Source organism: Orycteropus afer, unplaced genomic scaffold (assembly GCF_000298275.1).
Source record: "Orycteropus afer afer isolate SDZICR_OR568_19922 unplaced genomic scaffold, OryAfe1.0 scaffold00037, whole genome shotgun sequence".
NCBI lineage: Eukaryota > Metazoa > Chordata > Mammalia > Tubulidentata > Orycteropodidae > Orycteropus > Orycteropus afer.
This window is the reverse complement of record NW_006921624.1, coordinates 15908201-15923681: the sequence shown is the minus strand read 5'-3', so window position 1 is coordinate 15923681 and position 15481 is coordinate 15908201. Positions and strand designations below refer to the sequence as shown.

General features: G+C 41.5%; 1 protein-coding gene across 1 annotated transcript in view; it reads right to left on the bottom strand.

Moving 5' to 3' along the window:
- ECPAS (Ecm29 proteasome adaptor and scaffold) overlaps nucleotides 1-15481 on the bottom strand; it is a 105944-nt gene that overhangs the window by 6815 nt on the left and 83648 nt on the right. Inside the window, 12 exon segments of the mRNA XM_007936772.2 lie at nucleotides 2579-2667; nucleotides 2861-2966; nucleotides 5581-5719; nucleotides 7232-7424; nucleotides 7522-7565; nucleotides 9240-9448; nucleotides 10267-10458; nucleotides 11315-11381; nucleotides 11459-11550; nucleotides 12154-12220; nucleotides 13455-13544; nucleotides 14963-15028. Coding sequence (XP_007934963.2) covers nucleotides 2579-2667; nucleotides 2861-2966; nucleotides 5581-5719; nucleotides 7232-7424; nucleotides 7522-7565; nucleotides 9240-9448; nucleotides 10267-10458; nucleotides 11315-11381; nucleotides 11459-11550; nucleotides 12154-12220; nucleotides 13455-13544; nucleotides 14963-15028 — 1354 coding nt within the window.

Below are 15481 nucleotides of genomic sequence, written 5' to 3'. Positions count from 1 at the left end.
CTAGTAATGGGATGGCTGGGTCAAATGGTATTTGTATTTCCAACTTTTGAAGGAATCGCCATACTGCTTTCCACAATGGTTGTACCATTTTATCTTTCCTGTCTTTTTAATGATCTTTTGCTTCCTTCACAGAATGCCAAGTGTCAACTGATAAATGTAGAGGAAGTGCTAGAGTCAGAAAATCAACAGTGTACAGCCAACTTAGTAAAGATTGGTTCAAGGACGAAGCATCAAAGTATACTAAAATCTAGAGAGGCAACTACAAAGAGGTGGGAGGTATGTGCATAGTTTTAAACTGTGTCCCCCACAGAATGCTTATTAGACAGGAGAGGAAAAAACTACTAACTCTACAGTGGAAACAAACTGACCAATACTTAGACCAGTTAACCAAAACTAACAGAGGGACAGCATGTGACTCTCCATGTGAGAAGGACACAACTTCCCTTATATGTAGCATCTCCACGGAGAAGCCAGAACCTGGGTCTAACCATGAAGAACCATCAAACACACGCCAACTGAAGAAACATTGTTTTAAAAAGGGGTGGGGTTAACAGTGGAATACTATGTAGAATCTACAAAACTGCATAACGTGTATGAACTTGGAGGACATTATGCTGAGTGAAATAAGTCAACCACAGAAGGGCAAATACTCTATTAGTTCACTGGTGTAAAAAGGCAAGGAAAGGTTAATATATGGAAGGAAACTTTCTTTGTTGGTTACCAGGGGTGGGTGGGAAGGGGAGGGAACATCACTAGATAGGTAGAGACAAGTATTGGTTTGGGTGAAGGGAAGGGCAATGTACCAAATACGAGTGATCAACACAGTGGCATTGAAGAGGAAGACATAGAGAAGTACATGGGAGGTACAGACAACAAATATAAACCCTTTTTCATGCACCATACTGCATGGTCAGTGATGGCAAGCATTGATCTATAGGTGGACAGATGGGTGGACAGGCTGAATGATGAGGTTTATCGAGGAAGGGGGTAGGGTGCCCGTGACCATGTAAGGGGTTAGCAGACGATTTTTCTGCATATTTGTAATGCACTGTAAGAATGTCCAGGTATACAGTAGAGCTAACAAGGAACAAGGCTGTGGTGGTTCCTGGCCACAGCCAGCTACCTAGAGGTAGCGAGTAGCTGGACCTGTGGGCTCAGGACCGTGGTCACAGGGGACATCAAGCTCAACTGAAATAACATACTACACAAGAATATTGTTCTACATCCTACTTGGTGAGTAACAACTGGGATCTTGAGTCTCTCCTTGTCCAGAGTAAAGAAGAACAAAGAAAACCAAAGATGCATGGAAACAATTAGTGCAAGGGACTGGTACACCATGCAATCTTCAGCCTATATGACTATGAGACCAGAAGAACTAGATGGTGCCCAGCTCCTACTGTCAACCACTTGGAGGGGAATCAGTGCAAGAGATCCTGGATGGAGTGAGAGAATATGGAACAAAACTCAAAATAAAAAAAAAAACCAGCTTTGCTGGTCTGATAGAGCCTGCTGAGACCCCCAAGACTACTGCCCCTCGGCACCCTTCAGTCTGAAACTGAACTCACTCCTGTGGCTTCCAGCCAAACAATAGAGAGGCACATGGGGTGAACATTACATCAGGTAGATATACTCCTTGGAGTGATCAATCAATCATGGCAGAACAGAAGAGCAGTGTTTGCACAGGGAAACAGCTCTGGGGGCAGGAGTACACGGGAGGGAAGGACACAGGGAAGAGGTAACTACAGGGAGGAAGTGGGAAGAGAGCTGTTATATTGTGGGGAATTACAGTTATTGTCATAAGACAAAATGTATATGAACTGCTGTACAGAAAATAAATCTGCTCTGTCAACTTTCACACAAATCACAGTAAAAATTAAAAAAAGGGGGGGAGGGTTATTCTTCAAAATTGTTAGCATTATGTAAGACAAAGAAAGGCTGAGGTACTGTTCCAGATGAAAACAGACCAAAAGGCAGGCAACTAAATTCAATAAATGACTTTGACCTACATCAATAGAGGAGGGAAAAAAATCCATCAAAGGACATTACGGAATCAACTGACAGAACTGGAATATGAATGGTAAACATTTGCTGTAACATCCTACCTAAAGGTGCTAACTCCTCTTCTGTTAGGTCAGAGAACACATACAGAGGAATTTAGATGTAGGGGCACGAATGCTGTAAGTAGTACACTTTTGAACAGCCCAGAAGAAAATGTGTATAAAGAAAAAGGACAACGATAAAGCCAGTGGGGCAACAAGCTACAGGTGATCCTAAGTGAGGGTATAAAGACAGTGCATGTACCATCCTGAAACGTTTCTCTAAGTTCGAAATTATTTCCAGGTCAAAGTTCAAAAAAGAAAACACTTGTTACAAAGGCTTTTCTAATCCAGGTGCCAAAATCCCCAATGGCAGTTCCAGAGTGAAGTACTCCAGTTCAGAGCACACGTGAAAGACACTAGCAGGACAATCCAGTGGCTGTTCCATAAATGTAGTTCCAGGGACCAGGCAGAGAGCACTGAAGCACGGGTCCAAGCTTTCAAAACAGGACTCCTCGTCAATGTCAGTTTTCCACACTCACCTAAAGGATACGTGATTGATTTACAAGTTTCAAGGAGAATTTCAGTCAAAGCCTCAGGATCGGCATGTTCTTCTTCCAAAAGCATTAATCTACACAAATTTAAAGAGCAAGACATAAATGCTAGATATTAGGAGACATTCCACCCCCTTCTGGCACAGTTTCTATTTGTGGGTACCACTTTGTCAGCTACTAGATTTAAAGTTTATAAGATTTCCACTGATGAGATAGAAAATGTCAAGGGGAGGGGAGGTAATGAAATATGTGAACCATGAAGCAAATTACCCCTGAAAAAAGGCATTCATGGACTGCAAGACTCCTAGCTGCACTCGCCACGTGCTGAGTTTCAGCCGTTCACACATCAATTTGCACAACTCCCGATGATAGCAACCTGAGAAAAAGACAGAGTGAGATAGAGCAAGCAACAGACACACAGACAGACAGAGAGACAGAGAACGAGAGAGAGACAAACCGTTAGAAAAAGAGAAATGGTGGAGGGGAGGGCAAAAAAAAAAAAAGGGAGAGAAAGAAAGGGGGGGAGAAGGAGAGGCAAAGGAGGGGAGGGAGAAAGAAGTATCAAACAAAACACTTTCATTAAAGCCGTGACATTTCCCCAAAAAATTTCAGCCTAATTTTGTACCCTTTCTCGAACAGATTTCTTTGACCAGAAGCGCCCTCCCGCCAGGGCTCACAGGTAACTGTTAATAAATGTTCATTTCCAAGCATGACCGCTGCCCAGAACTGACAGGTCACCTTCAGCACACTCCATTCTCCCATGCAACGTCCTGAATGACGGCCAAAGGAAGCCCAACCCTGGGGGCTCCAGCACCCCTCACACACTGCCAGCTGTAGGCTTACCAACAGTCAGCAGTGCTTTATCCTAAATTTATTATGTCAACTGCACTTGCTATTATAATTATGTAATTTAATACTATGCTAACTGCTGAAACAGGTGTACAAAACCCAACAAAGGAGCTAGTTTTTAAATGCTTTAAAATTTAGTATGGCTCAAATAAATGTAAAGAACAGGGGGAAGGGGATAAAAGTCTAGAAGAATTCTGTACTTGGATTGCTCAGTAAGAGTCTGTAATTTCTTTGTCCATTTTCAAGAAACAAACCCAGCAATCACAGGTAATGCATTATGAATCAGATGAACAGAAAAAGCCAATGTGGAATGCTGGTCAACATCCAGCTATATTCCCACAGGAAAGCCTCAGCCCTGCTGCCCCAAGTAACTGAAATCACTGTATATTTATACATTTTGTGGTAAAATTGTTTGATGTGTGCATCATTTTTCATACAATCTCACGCTTTACTTTTCTCATGGACTGCAATGTAGCAATCAGAAGTCAACGGTCGTGAAGTGTAGCTTTGGCTATCACACCTGCTGCAAAGGGCTCGCCCTCCTTCTACAGAGCACAGGCAAAGACAAATCATGTAGCTCTCCATGTAACACATCCATAGAGAAAACAATAATTAAAAAAAAGGAAGGATTACTTCAAGAAAGAAAACAATGTTAAAACAAAAACATGAAACCTGCCGTTCTGGATTGAATTGTGGCCCTACAAATTATGTGACAACTTAGCTAGGCCATTATTCTCAGAATTAGGCAATTATCCTCCATTATATGATCTGATGCAATTATCCTTTGTGTTGTAAATCCTAACTTCTATAATGTTAATAAGGCAGGATCAGAGGCAGGATACAATCTACTGGATTATGTTGCCTACTGAGTCAATCTCTTTTGAGATATAAAAGAGATTAAACAAAGAAGCAGAGACTAGGACCTACCACCAGGCAAGTAGAGCCAGGAGCACAGTTCCTCTTTTGGACCTGGGCTCCTTGTGCTAAGAACCTCCTAGATTCAGGGGAAGACTGATGCCAAGCCACATGGAAGTCACCCAGGAGAAGAAGCTAAAAGAGACAAGAGCCTTCCTCCAGAGCCAGCAGACAGAAAGTCTCACCCTAGAGTCAGCACCTTTAATTTGGAATTCTAGTCTTCTAAATTGGGTGAAAATAAACTTGTTTGTTAAAGTTAAAAAAAAAAAAAAAGAACAGTCAGTGCTGCTTCTGCTCACTGCTGTCGAGTCGGATCTGACTCATAGCAACCCCTCCTTGGGTTTCTGAGGTGGTATCTCTACAAAAGTAGATCACCCAACCTCCCCTGAGGAGAGGCTGGTAGGTTTGAACCACCAGTCTTCTGGTTAGCAGCCAAATGCCTTAGGCACTATGCCACCAGAGCTCAGTCAGTCCTAATGGTAGCAAAAACTGGGCCTCAACTACAGTCTGAAACATAGTATCAAGAAATAACACTATTTTTGAATTTGGATCTTTTGGAAAACCCTTCCTATACACAGCAAACCTGTTTTTAAAAGTTCACACAATGTGTGACAAAGCTCAAAGGTAATGAAGTCTGACTGCAGACACACCAATCAAGGATAATCAACAAAACTCCTGGAACATCACGAATACTTAAGATGACCAGCAGGATGCACTGCACCACCCAACACGGGGCACGCTCAGTACGGCAGCACCATCCTGTATCCAAGAACCTGACAAAGGATCCCGAAATGCCTGTAACCTATTCCAAGTCAGAGCCTGTGATTTATGTAATCCTTTAGAAATACACGTCATTTCTGAGTATCTCTCAAAAAGTCATGAGTTTCCCAGCAAAAGTGAGAAACTCAATTTCAATTGCTGATTGAAGACTTAGTAACAAAGCATTAATTTCTGAGATTAAGAGACCTCTCTAATAAATTTTGCATATTCCTCGGAATGGAGCATCATAAACTAAGAGTTACAAGAATTTTTTTTTTATAGTCAAGATATCTACACAAAAAGCATCATGGTCAATGAGATTATTTGCTGACGTAGGAGTAGAATTTACCCTGAATAAAATTTTCACTATAAATGAATTGGTAACTGTAATTTGTTGGAGAGAAAGCCCATGCGCTTGACAAGTAACCTGGCTACAGCCTTTCCTCAAAGGCGGTGCTGGTGCTTACGTTGGGTCTCCGCACTGCGGGGCCAGGCTTTGCCCAGGCTCTCAAAGGCACCCAGCAGCGACTCTGTCTGCAGCTCCTCCTCCTTCTCGTTCTCCTCGTCCTTTTTGATTGTCCGGATGCCAGTGCTTTCAGGTGAGTTCTAGGATACAGCAAAGAAAGGGAAAGCAAAGCCTAATGTTTTCTTCTTCTAAAGTTACAGACACACAATTAAAGGATCAGGGGACCAGAGCAGGATCTGCTAACCAAAAATTAAATGCAAAATTCTCTACCATCTCAATTTCAGCAACTCACTTAATTCTCTTGTGTCCATACTGAGTGTTCCTATTTGTAAGAAGGATTTGTAGCAGGACTACTACTTCTCAACTAACCTTGAGAATCTGATACGGAAATTTATAAATGTAAGTAAAAAATAAGCAAATAAATCTGTGTATGTAGTATTTTGAGTGCAACAGAAGAAGACCTGCACTAGAATCACACAATCACGAAGAAGGAAGGGACTCCGGTAATGATTTAATCCAAACTTTTTTTGATAAGTAGGAGCTCTGGTAGCGTAGTGCCTAAGGCACCTGACCGCTAACCAGAAAGCTGGCAGTTCAAACTCACCAGCCACTCCTCGGAAGGAAGGTTGGGCAATCTACTTCTGTAGTGATACCTGCTTCAGAAACCAAAGGAGGGGTTGCTATGAGTTGGGTCCGACTTGACAGCACATAACAACAACAACAAGGAAATCAAGGCTAAGAGAAATGATTCGCTCATCTTGTTGGTGATACAACAATTTAAAACCCAAGTCTTCCAAATCCATCTCTATCAACTGTATGCAAAAGAAATGATTTCTAGTTTTATTTCTGAAGAAGGAAAACAAATACAAACTCGCAGTAACAGAGAAATCAGAAAGCTATTCACAATACTATATGTTTCATACACATACAATGAAAGGTAAACTATGCTTCTCTTCTTTGAACTAATGCCCAACCTTTAAAAATGAGTGTGTCACTTTTCAAATGAAACCACAGTCCGTTGGTACACGGCAGTGGTGGTCAGCAGCGGCACCCCCCCCCCCCAGCATGACTGAGAGTCTCCTCTAAGCATGTGCTGCTCCTGCCCATGCTTGCAAAACAAAGCTTACTGGCACTATGACAGAGACCGTCACTGACTGCGGCACCTGTTCGCCCCTATACCCCTGGAAGGCAAATGATGTCCAGAATGAAGACTAGCTTTCGTAGCTTCACCTGCAGCCAGGCATGGCTCTGTGACTAAGTTCTGGCCAACGGGTATCAGCAGCAGGTTCCAGGGGCTCTCTCTAACAGAGAACTGACGAGCCCTCTCTGACCCTTCTTCATCCCTTCATCTCCTCCACCTCTCCTGCCCGAACGTAGACGTACCGTGGACCATGAACAATGGCCACACTTTAGGGCTGGCAGAGCTGGCAGCTGAAAGGAGCCAGAATCCCTGAAGACTGTGTCAAGTTCCCAACTATGTGAGACACAAACTTCTACCTTGTTTAAGGCCATGAAGAGCTGGGATTTTATGCTACTTCTGGTTAATCTAATCCTAATAAAACATGTAATCAGGACACAAGAAAACCTTTTTTTTTCCTTTTTTAACTTTTCTTTAAGTATAATTTAGTCCTGATGATACAGGTGGCCATTACCTTCTTGATGAGAGGTATAACAATATCGGAGAACTCCTGGAATCTGTCTTCTTTGGTGGCCTTCAGGACATCAGCTGCACAGCGGATTGCTACAATCTTGTATTTGATATTTTCCTTGCAACATTCCTTCAGAACAGCTTGGAGAATTTCATTTGTGCTAGGCTGATTGGGCACGGACTTTTCCAGCTCTGCACTATAGGACCCATATAAAAGCATCACAACAGTTAATAGAGGCTGCAGCCTTCAGGCCCAGCCTAAAGATACAGCACTGTCAGTGAAAGAACATTTACCTGCAAGCTGTCACCACACAGGTAATGGCTTTCAACAGTTCTTCCTACAGGGATGAAAGATGAGAAAATGCTATTAAACCCACACATGGCATCCAGCTTCTCAATGACCACAATTACCTCAGGAATATTCAGATTCAGATGTGTTTTTTTCCCCCCTTTAATTCTTAATGTGATTTGAGTGAAAGTTTACAGAGAAAATCCATTTTCTGTGAAGCAGTTCATACACATTTTGTTTTATGACATTGACTGCAATTCCCCCCAGTGTAACAGCTCTCTTCCCACTTCCTCCCTGTAGTTACCTCTTCCCTGAGTCTTTTTTTCCTACGCATTCCTGCCCCCTGAGCTATCTCCCTGTGCAAACACTGCCCTTTTGTTCTCCCATAATTGACTGTTCTAAGGAATATTTCTACCTCACATAAATGTTCACCCCACATGCCTGTCTATTGTTTGGCTGGAAGCCACGGGAGTGAGTTCAATTCCAGACCTAATGGGTAACTAGGGGTCATAGTCTCAGAGGTCTCACAGGCTCTATCAGACCAGTCAACCTGGTCTTTTTGATGATTTTGAGTTTTGCTCCACATTGTTCTCCCATGCTATTCAGGAACTCTGCACTGATCCCTTTCTGAGTTGTTTACAGTGGTAACCAGGCACCATCTAGTTCTTCTGGTCTCACGGTCACATAGGCTTAGGTTCAGATGGTCCACTGGTTCCATGAACTAACTGTTTCCATACATCTTTAGTTTTCTTCATTCTTCTTTCCTTTGGATGAGGAGAGACTCACTGTTGCATCTAGATGGCCACTTCCAAGCTTTTAAGACCCCAGTCACTACTCACCAAAGTAGGATGTAGAACAATGTTTTTGTGTATGTATTATGTTATGCTCCCAAGTTATCATAACTTTGCCCCTGTTAGTTCTATTATATATGTAGACATTCCTATAGCACATACAAATATGTATATAGAAGTATCATCTGCCAACCAGAATATTCAGATATTTTTGACAACAAAAACTGACAAGAGTTATCGTTTAACAAGCACTTTCCCAGTTTGACTCCCAACCATGCAATAAGGGTAAATATCTTCATCTCCATTTCATAAAGGCCTCGAGAGCTGACTTGCCCAAGGTCACACAGGAAGTGTCAGCCATGGACTAGAACCTGGTCCTAGTCTATACTTCTTCTAGAATAACACACGGTCGCTAGTGACCTTTACAACATAAAGTAGATCATTATACAATGCCACAATCTTATGTTTCCCATTGAGGGTTCACTAAATATCCTACAATAGCCTTTGTTTAAAAACTGACTGTTACTGATTCACAGGCCCCAGAGTTGGGCTTCCTCAGCTCCACGTAAAGTAGCAGCTCACCTTGCTACTCAATTTCACATGTGCCCAATCCTGTTATGTTCTTGAAGTTACCAAGCACAAAATCGGGGCCATGTGGTTTAAGGCTTAATTTTCAAAGCTAAACATGATAAATAAAAAATAATCTCCAGCATTACTGTGCATTATTTAAGAACACATGAGTTACACTTTGACAAAAGATACTTAATCAGGCCAAGTTTACCCAAAGCTTCTCATTAGCTAGGAAATGCAAATCACAAAAACAATCTTAAGTCCCACGAAACCAGAATCTTCTTTTTATAAAAAGTGAAAAATGAAGCCATAATCCTTTAAGGATACCTTTAAATTTAACTGGGCATGAACGGTTCCTTTACCTTTCCTGCCCATGTTCTTCCAGCCAGGCCTTGCAGCAGTGCGGTCAGGACCATTCCCAGATACGGTGGTACTAGAGAGCTGGTTTGTTTTGCAATTGATGCCATAGCAACTGCACCCTGGGCTTTCATTTTCCAGGACTGAGACTGCAAAGCCTTCTGGGTAATGGTAATCAACTCTTGCAGGTATAATCGAATGCCACCAAAGGAACCTGGGTTAGGAAAAGCACCATTAAAACAACTTTAAAGAGACAAAAAAAAAAAAAAAAAAAAAGGTTAACTACCTTTTCCTTTCTAGTAACCATTAATCTAAAGCAGGAACTCTTAACTATTACATTCCAGCACTCCCTCAAAGGAAGAGGAAGGATATGGTGTAGCTTATCTTTACAAGAGGAGGACTTCAGGAAAATGGGCATGTCCACAGGAGGATGTTGTACAAGTGGTCTCCATCCACCAGGGTGAGAAACACCGCCGAGAACCACTACTCTGAAATAATATCCCAAGGCATTATTTTCCTACCGTACATGGGCAACAATGAGAGAGTGAAAAGTGGAGCTCTGCGTGCCAGCCTTGAGGACTTAACAATCTGGAAAGGGTTGAAGCTACATGGGATGTGTGTTGTTAAGGTGCTGGAAAAAGTTAACTATAGGAGCTTGGGAATAAAGAATGCTGTTGTTGTTAGCAGCTGTGGAGTCGGCCCGACTCACGGCAACCCCAGGGACACAGGTCTAGATGGCCGTGACCCACAGGGTTTCCACTGGCCAGTTTTCAGAAGGGGATCTCCAGGCCTTTCCTCCTCTTTTCTTCATCGAGAGGCTCTGCTGAACCCTGCTCGGCATCACAGCAGCACGCAAAGCTCCTGTGGCAGCCAGGCGGTGGCTGCACTAGAGGTAAACTGGCCAGGAACCGAACCTGGGCCTCCTTTACGGCAGGCAAGACTTCTACCACCGGGCCCCCACTGACCCTGAATAAAGTATATGGGTAAGAAGTGCCAGCTGTGGTTCTTAGTTCATGGGTACTATTTACTAACCAGGAACATTTTCCTGCCACACTTCAGTCCATAAGTTACATTCTTCTTTTTCTGATTTCTCCTCATCAGCAATTTCATGCATGCCTAGAAATGCCAAAGGCAGAACTTCTTTGGCATGGTTCTTCAACACATCAGGGCTGTATCGTCCAATAGCATGAATAGTCAAAGCACAAGATGTCTTGTAGATGGGTTCTGAAGAGAAGCAGAAGAAACCAAAATCCATTTGAAAGTTAAAAAACCAAAAAAACAAACTCACTGTCATCAAGTCAATTTCAACTCATAGTGACCCCTCCTCCTTGGGTTTCCGAGACGGTATCTCCACAGAAGTAGATTGCCCAGTCTTGCTTCTGAGGAACAGCTGGTGGGTTTGAACCGCCAGCCCTGTGGTTAGCAGTCAAAGGCCTTAGGAACTACGGCCCCAGAGCTCCTCTCTGCCACCAGAGCTTTTAAGGGTAACTGATCTAAACAGACCATTACTCAACTTGCACTAAAAACAATTAAGTAAGTAAAATTCATTAGGAATGCTTCTAGCAAAGCACATAAAATCACAGGGGTTTATGTGTCAACTTGACTAGGCTATGATTCTCAGTGATCTGTCAACTACTCCGTAATCAATCAGTATTTTGTGATCTGATGTGAGCAGCCAATCAGTTGAAAAAGGAGTTTGCTTGGGGGTCGGGCCTGCCTCCAGTATATAAACGGATATTCTGGTAAAGTTCATTTTCTTGATCCTGTACTCTTCTCATCATTTGTGCCTGGGGCATAAGAAGCTTTCAGCCTGCCACCTGACCTGCAGATTTTGGGGTTCTCGGCCCCTGCAACCATGTAAGCCAAAAGCCTTCAGCCTGCTACCTGATCCACGGATTTGGGATTTGCCAGCTCCCACAATTGCATGAACTATTTCCTACAAGTAAATCTATGTGTCGTTATATATAGGCTTCACTTGTTTTGCTCCTCTAGAAAATCCAGTCTATAGCGTACAAGCTGATTTGTATTGTTTTGTAAACTGTCTAACATCTAATACATAAAAAATAGAGAGACAAAGTACCTTCTTTCTCCATATACCAGCCACTGAGCTTCTGCAGAAGTTTTTCAGTGCTACTATCCCGCGAGGTCTGAGAAAGAAACAATTCTCATTATTTCTTCATAATTATAAAGAATTTTACTTCACTATATAAGAAATTCAACTCACCCGAACTAAATGGCCCATGGCAAATGCACAGGATTTCTGAATCACACTGTTCCGATCTGTCAGGCCACTAAGCAAAGCACTCATAAGCTTACCTACCAGAAAAAAGAAAAAGATCTGATGGCTCATTGACCAAATGTTTGGCTCTAATCTCAGGACCACAACAAACATAACCATGGCATTAATACCTGATTTACTCAGAAGTTTAGGTGCCTTGAATGTTATGTTTGTGCTATCCCTTTGCTCCCTTTTACCTCACATAAAACGGAAAATTAATCTGTTTCCAGAAAATTGTGAGGCAGGGAGCAAAGTGAGAGGTAGGTATATAAAGTTATTAGCTCCATCCAGGAGCTGACCTAAGAAAAGAAAAATGCTGATGTAAAGTTAGTTATAAATGATAATGGATTCTACAGGACAGGAGGTACTTTCACCTTGTTATTCCAGTAAGAAATAATACAACACTTACAAAACAGTGGAAACTGGCTAAATTTGATAACCCCTGCACCTCTTGCAAAGAGACTGGGGGTGGGGAGAGGTTTATGAACAGTGAACATACAGTATCACGAGCATGTCTGAATGATAATTATCTCTCCTTTTAAAACCTTGTCACGCACTCACACAAATACACAGACACAAACCTTGTCACACAAGCCATGGCCATGCAAAACCATCACCACACATGATTGTGACAAACTCACCTGAGTAAGGTGTTAGGTCCTGGGGACACTGCGTAGTTAGTGACACAATGACGCTGGCACAGCCTCCCTGCAGGGTCACAAAGCAAAGGTCTGAATCTGATGGTCACAATGCTCTAGACACCCCATACTTTAGGTAACAAAGATCTGAATACAAGAAATGCATGACGCCTAACCAGGATTCAACAGAGAAAGAAGAAAGTCCTTATTTAAATTAGCAGTGCAAACATTTTTCCCCCCAAGTCATCTAGTAGGAAGGCAGGTACCCTCAGACACTGCCAGTAGGAAAGGAAATCGGTACAACTTCTCAGGAGGACAGCTCGTGCCATTTGGCCCCTCCTTGTTCTAGCATTTCCATTTCTAGTCATTCAGCCAAAGAATGTAGCTTCAGATGTGCCCAAAGATGGCAGTTCTGGTGGTGCAGTGCCTAAGGGTTCTGACTGCTGACCAGAAGGCTGGCACTTGAAACCCACCAGCCACTCCTGGGCAATCTACTTCTGTAGTGATACTGCCTCGGAAACCCAAGGAGGGGTCACTGTGAGTTGGATCTGACTCGATGGCAGTGAGTTTGGTTTTCGGTTTTGTGGTGCCCAAAAATATTCATAACAATGCTTTGTTTAACAGCAAAAAACTGAAAATAAATTCAATGATGTTCATTAATTGATATTAAATAAATTATGTTACACACATACAATAAAGTATCATATGGCCATTGTAGAAGGATATGCATAGAAAAGAGACTAGAAGAAATATTCCAAAATATTAACAGTAATTATCTCTGGCTGGTAAAGTTATGAGCAATTACTATTTTTTAACTTTCTTCTGCTTGATAAACACTAAAAATTTCAAATAAAAGCAAGTTCTAATTTCACCATTAAAAAAAAGTGAGCTATTACGTTTAAAAAAGGGGAGGAAGTACATGTCTGACTGCTGAAACATCTTTTTCTATCTAAACACCTGCTGATCCCTATGTGAAAAACGCTGATCACTGCCTAGAAAATGATGGCCCACTGAGCACTTCCATTAACTGATAACAAACAAGGACCCAGAGATCACACACATGGCTACAGAACAGAGATGATCCCACTGAATAAACAAACCATACTCACTGAGTAAGTTACATGTTTATTTCCTGGATGAATTACATGTTCTCAGTGTAACCATAAAAACAAATGGTTAAAATACAATATTAATATTAGGTTATGAGAAAAAGCATGAATTTCAAATATGAGGACTGTTACATTTTTTGTGGCCAAAATTAAAGAAGATACACTCTTTATTTCGTGGAAAACACACTTACTTACCTTAGTTCCTAGACCTACACCACTTCTGATCAGCTCACATAGCCTAGGAACTAGCTCACCCAGCACTGAAACATCAAGATACTGCAGGCACTATTGGGAAAGAATAAATATAAATGTTAACCTGAGAAGGGTATCAAGTCAGAACCACATCTTCAATTAAAAACTGCCCATGTCAAATACATATACCCACTATACATGACATAAAGGAGCTCTGGTGGTACCATGGTTAAGGCATTTGTCTGCTAACCAGAAGGTCAGCGGTTCAAATCCACCAGCTGCTCCATGGAAGATGAGGCAATCGACTTCTATAAAGATTTATAACCTTGTAAACCCTATGGGTGGATATGAATTGGAATTGACTCAATGGCAGCGGGCTTGAAAGTTATATATGACATAAAGTTGAAAAACAATGGTTTGAGTTTCTTCTGATTTCTATGTTAAAATTACCATTATATTATTATCCTCCCCCACCAAAAAAATCATCCATTTCAGCATTAAAGACAAAACAAAAATACTGAAAAACACTACTTAAGGGGAAAATGAATAATGATTACCTAACAACAAGGGACCTCCCTGGCCCCCTTTTGTTTATTAATACATGTTTACTATGTAAGATCTATGCTAAGAATGACCTTTTTCCACGGGCACACTCTACCACACCACCTCTAAATATCAACCTCTTAGTTGAATTCCCCTATAATATGCTGAGTTATATTGTTGAAAATGCAACGACACGTATATTCCATTATTAATGAACATATCTCCATATGGTGTTGTCTGTTCATATTTAAGCTTTTCCCTCAAAATAATCCAATCAAGATAGAACATCCTTAGACTGAATTTTGGTTAATATTCACCCAGTAAAGCGCTCAAAATACCTACTTCTCTCTTCTAGCTTTGGGTGGCCTGCTTAACAAAACAGTTTCCAAGAGTTCCTAAGTTCTCGTTAACCACTACATGGTGTGTATACAACAGAATTAGCTTTGACTTTTAAACCAGGGCTCCAAAAACATTAGAAATTAGATCCTTAGTGTCAAATAGCTCCTTACTGAAAATTCCTTCCTGTGACTAAACAATGTATCCACACTGTTCAACCACTCTCTTCACCACCTGTTATGCTGCCTACTTCACCAAATACCTCCAGACCTAGCTTACACCTCGCAAGTTCTACCAATAGACAACTCTCGGGCAGAGGTAAAAGTCTGGGCCTCTCTAAATAGGCAGACAAAAAGATACACAGATAGAGATTTACAGAGAGATCTATTAGTATATTACTCTCCTGGGTAACACAAATCTTGGCTGATGGATTTTAATATTCAGGAAATTACTTATTCTGTTCAGTTATATGGTATAAGAAGAAAGAACGATATTAAGAAAAAACTAGTCTCAATGGTTACTTTACTCACCCCTTAAACCTCTACTTCATTAACAAAAGCCTGAAGACTTTGAAGAACTACACTGTAGGGTAAACAAGCAACTTAAACTTTCCTTTATATTTGGACACTCACCATGTTGATTGTTTCCATCATCGGAGAGGATTTGGCAGCACTGAGTCGCGCACTATCCATTGCAGCCTAAAGAATACAGATCAAGTGACTCGGGACATTCACTTCATTAGGAGTAATGCCCCAACACACACCTCCATGAAAGTGTTGTACTTCTAAACCAAAGAACTTTTTTTTTAATAATTTGGAGATATAGCAAAGTCAAATATTAGTCAACATCTAATTTCTTTTGATCTACATTCAACAATTTACCAGGAGAGGTACCATCTCAGTGCAGGTCAGAGATTTAGGTAATAGTTAGAAATTAACTCTAGTTGGAAACTAACATAGTACAGTTTTGGCAAATCATCTAGCCTGTATGGGCACCTAGTTCTCTATCCACTAAATGACAAACTAAAGTACCTAAGCAAAAAAATCGTATACATTTAGTGCTTGACCTTTCTGAAGGGCCTTCAATGTCTTCAATGGTGTTTCAGTCTTCCAGCTACTCTGTAGAAGAAGCTAACGCTATGCAGACATGCC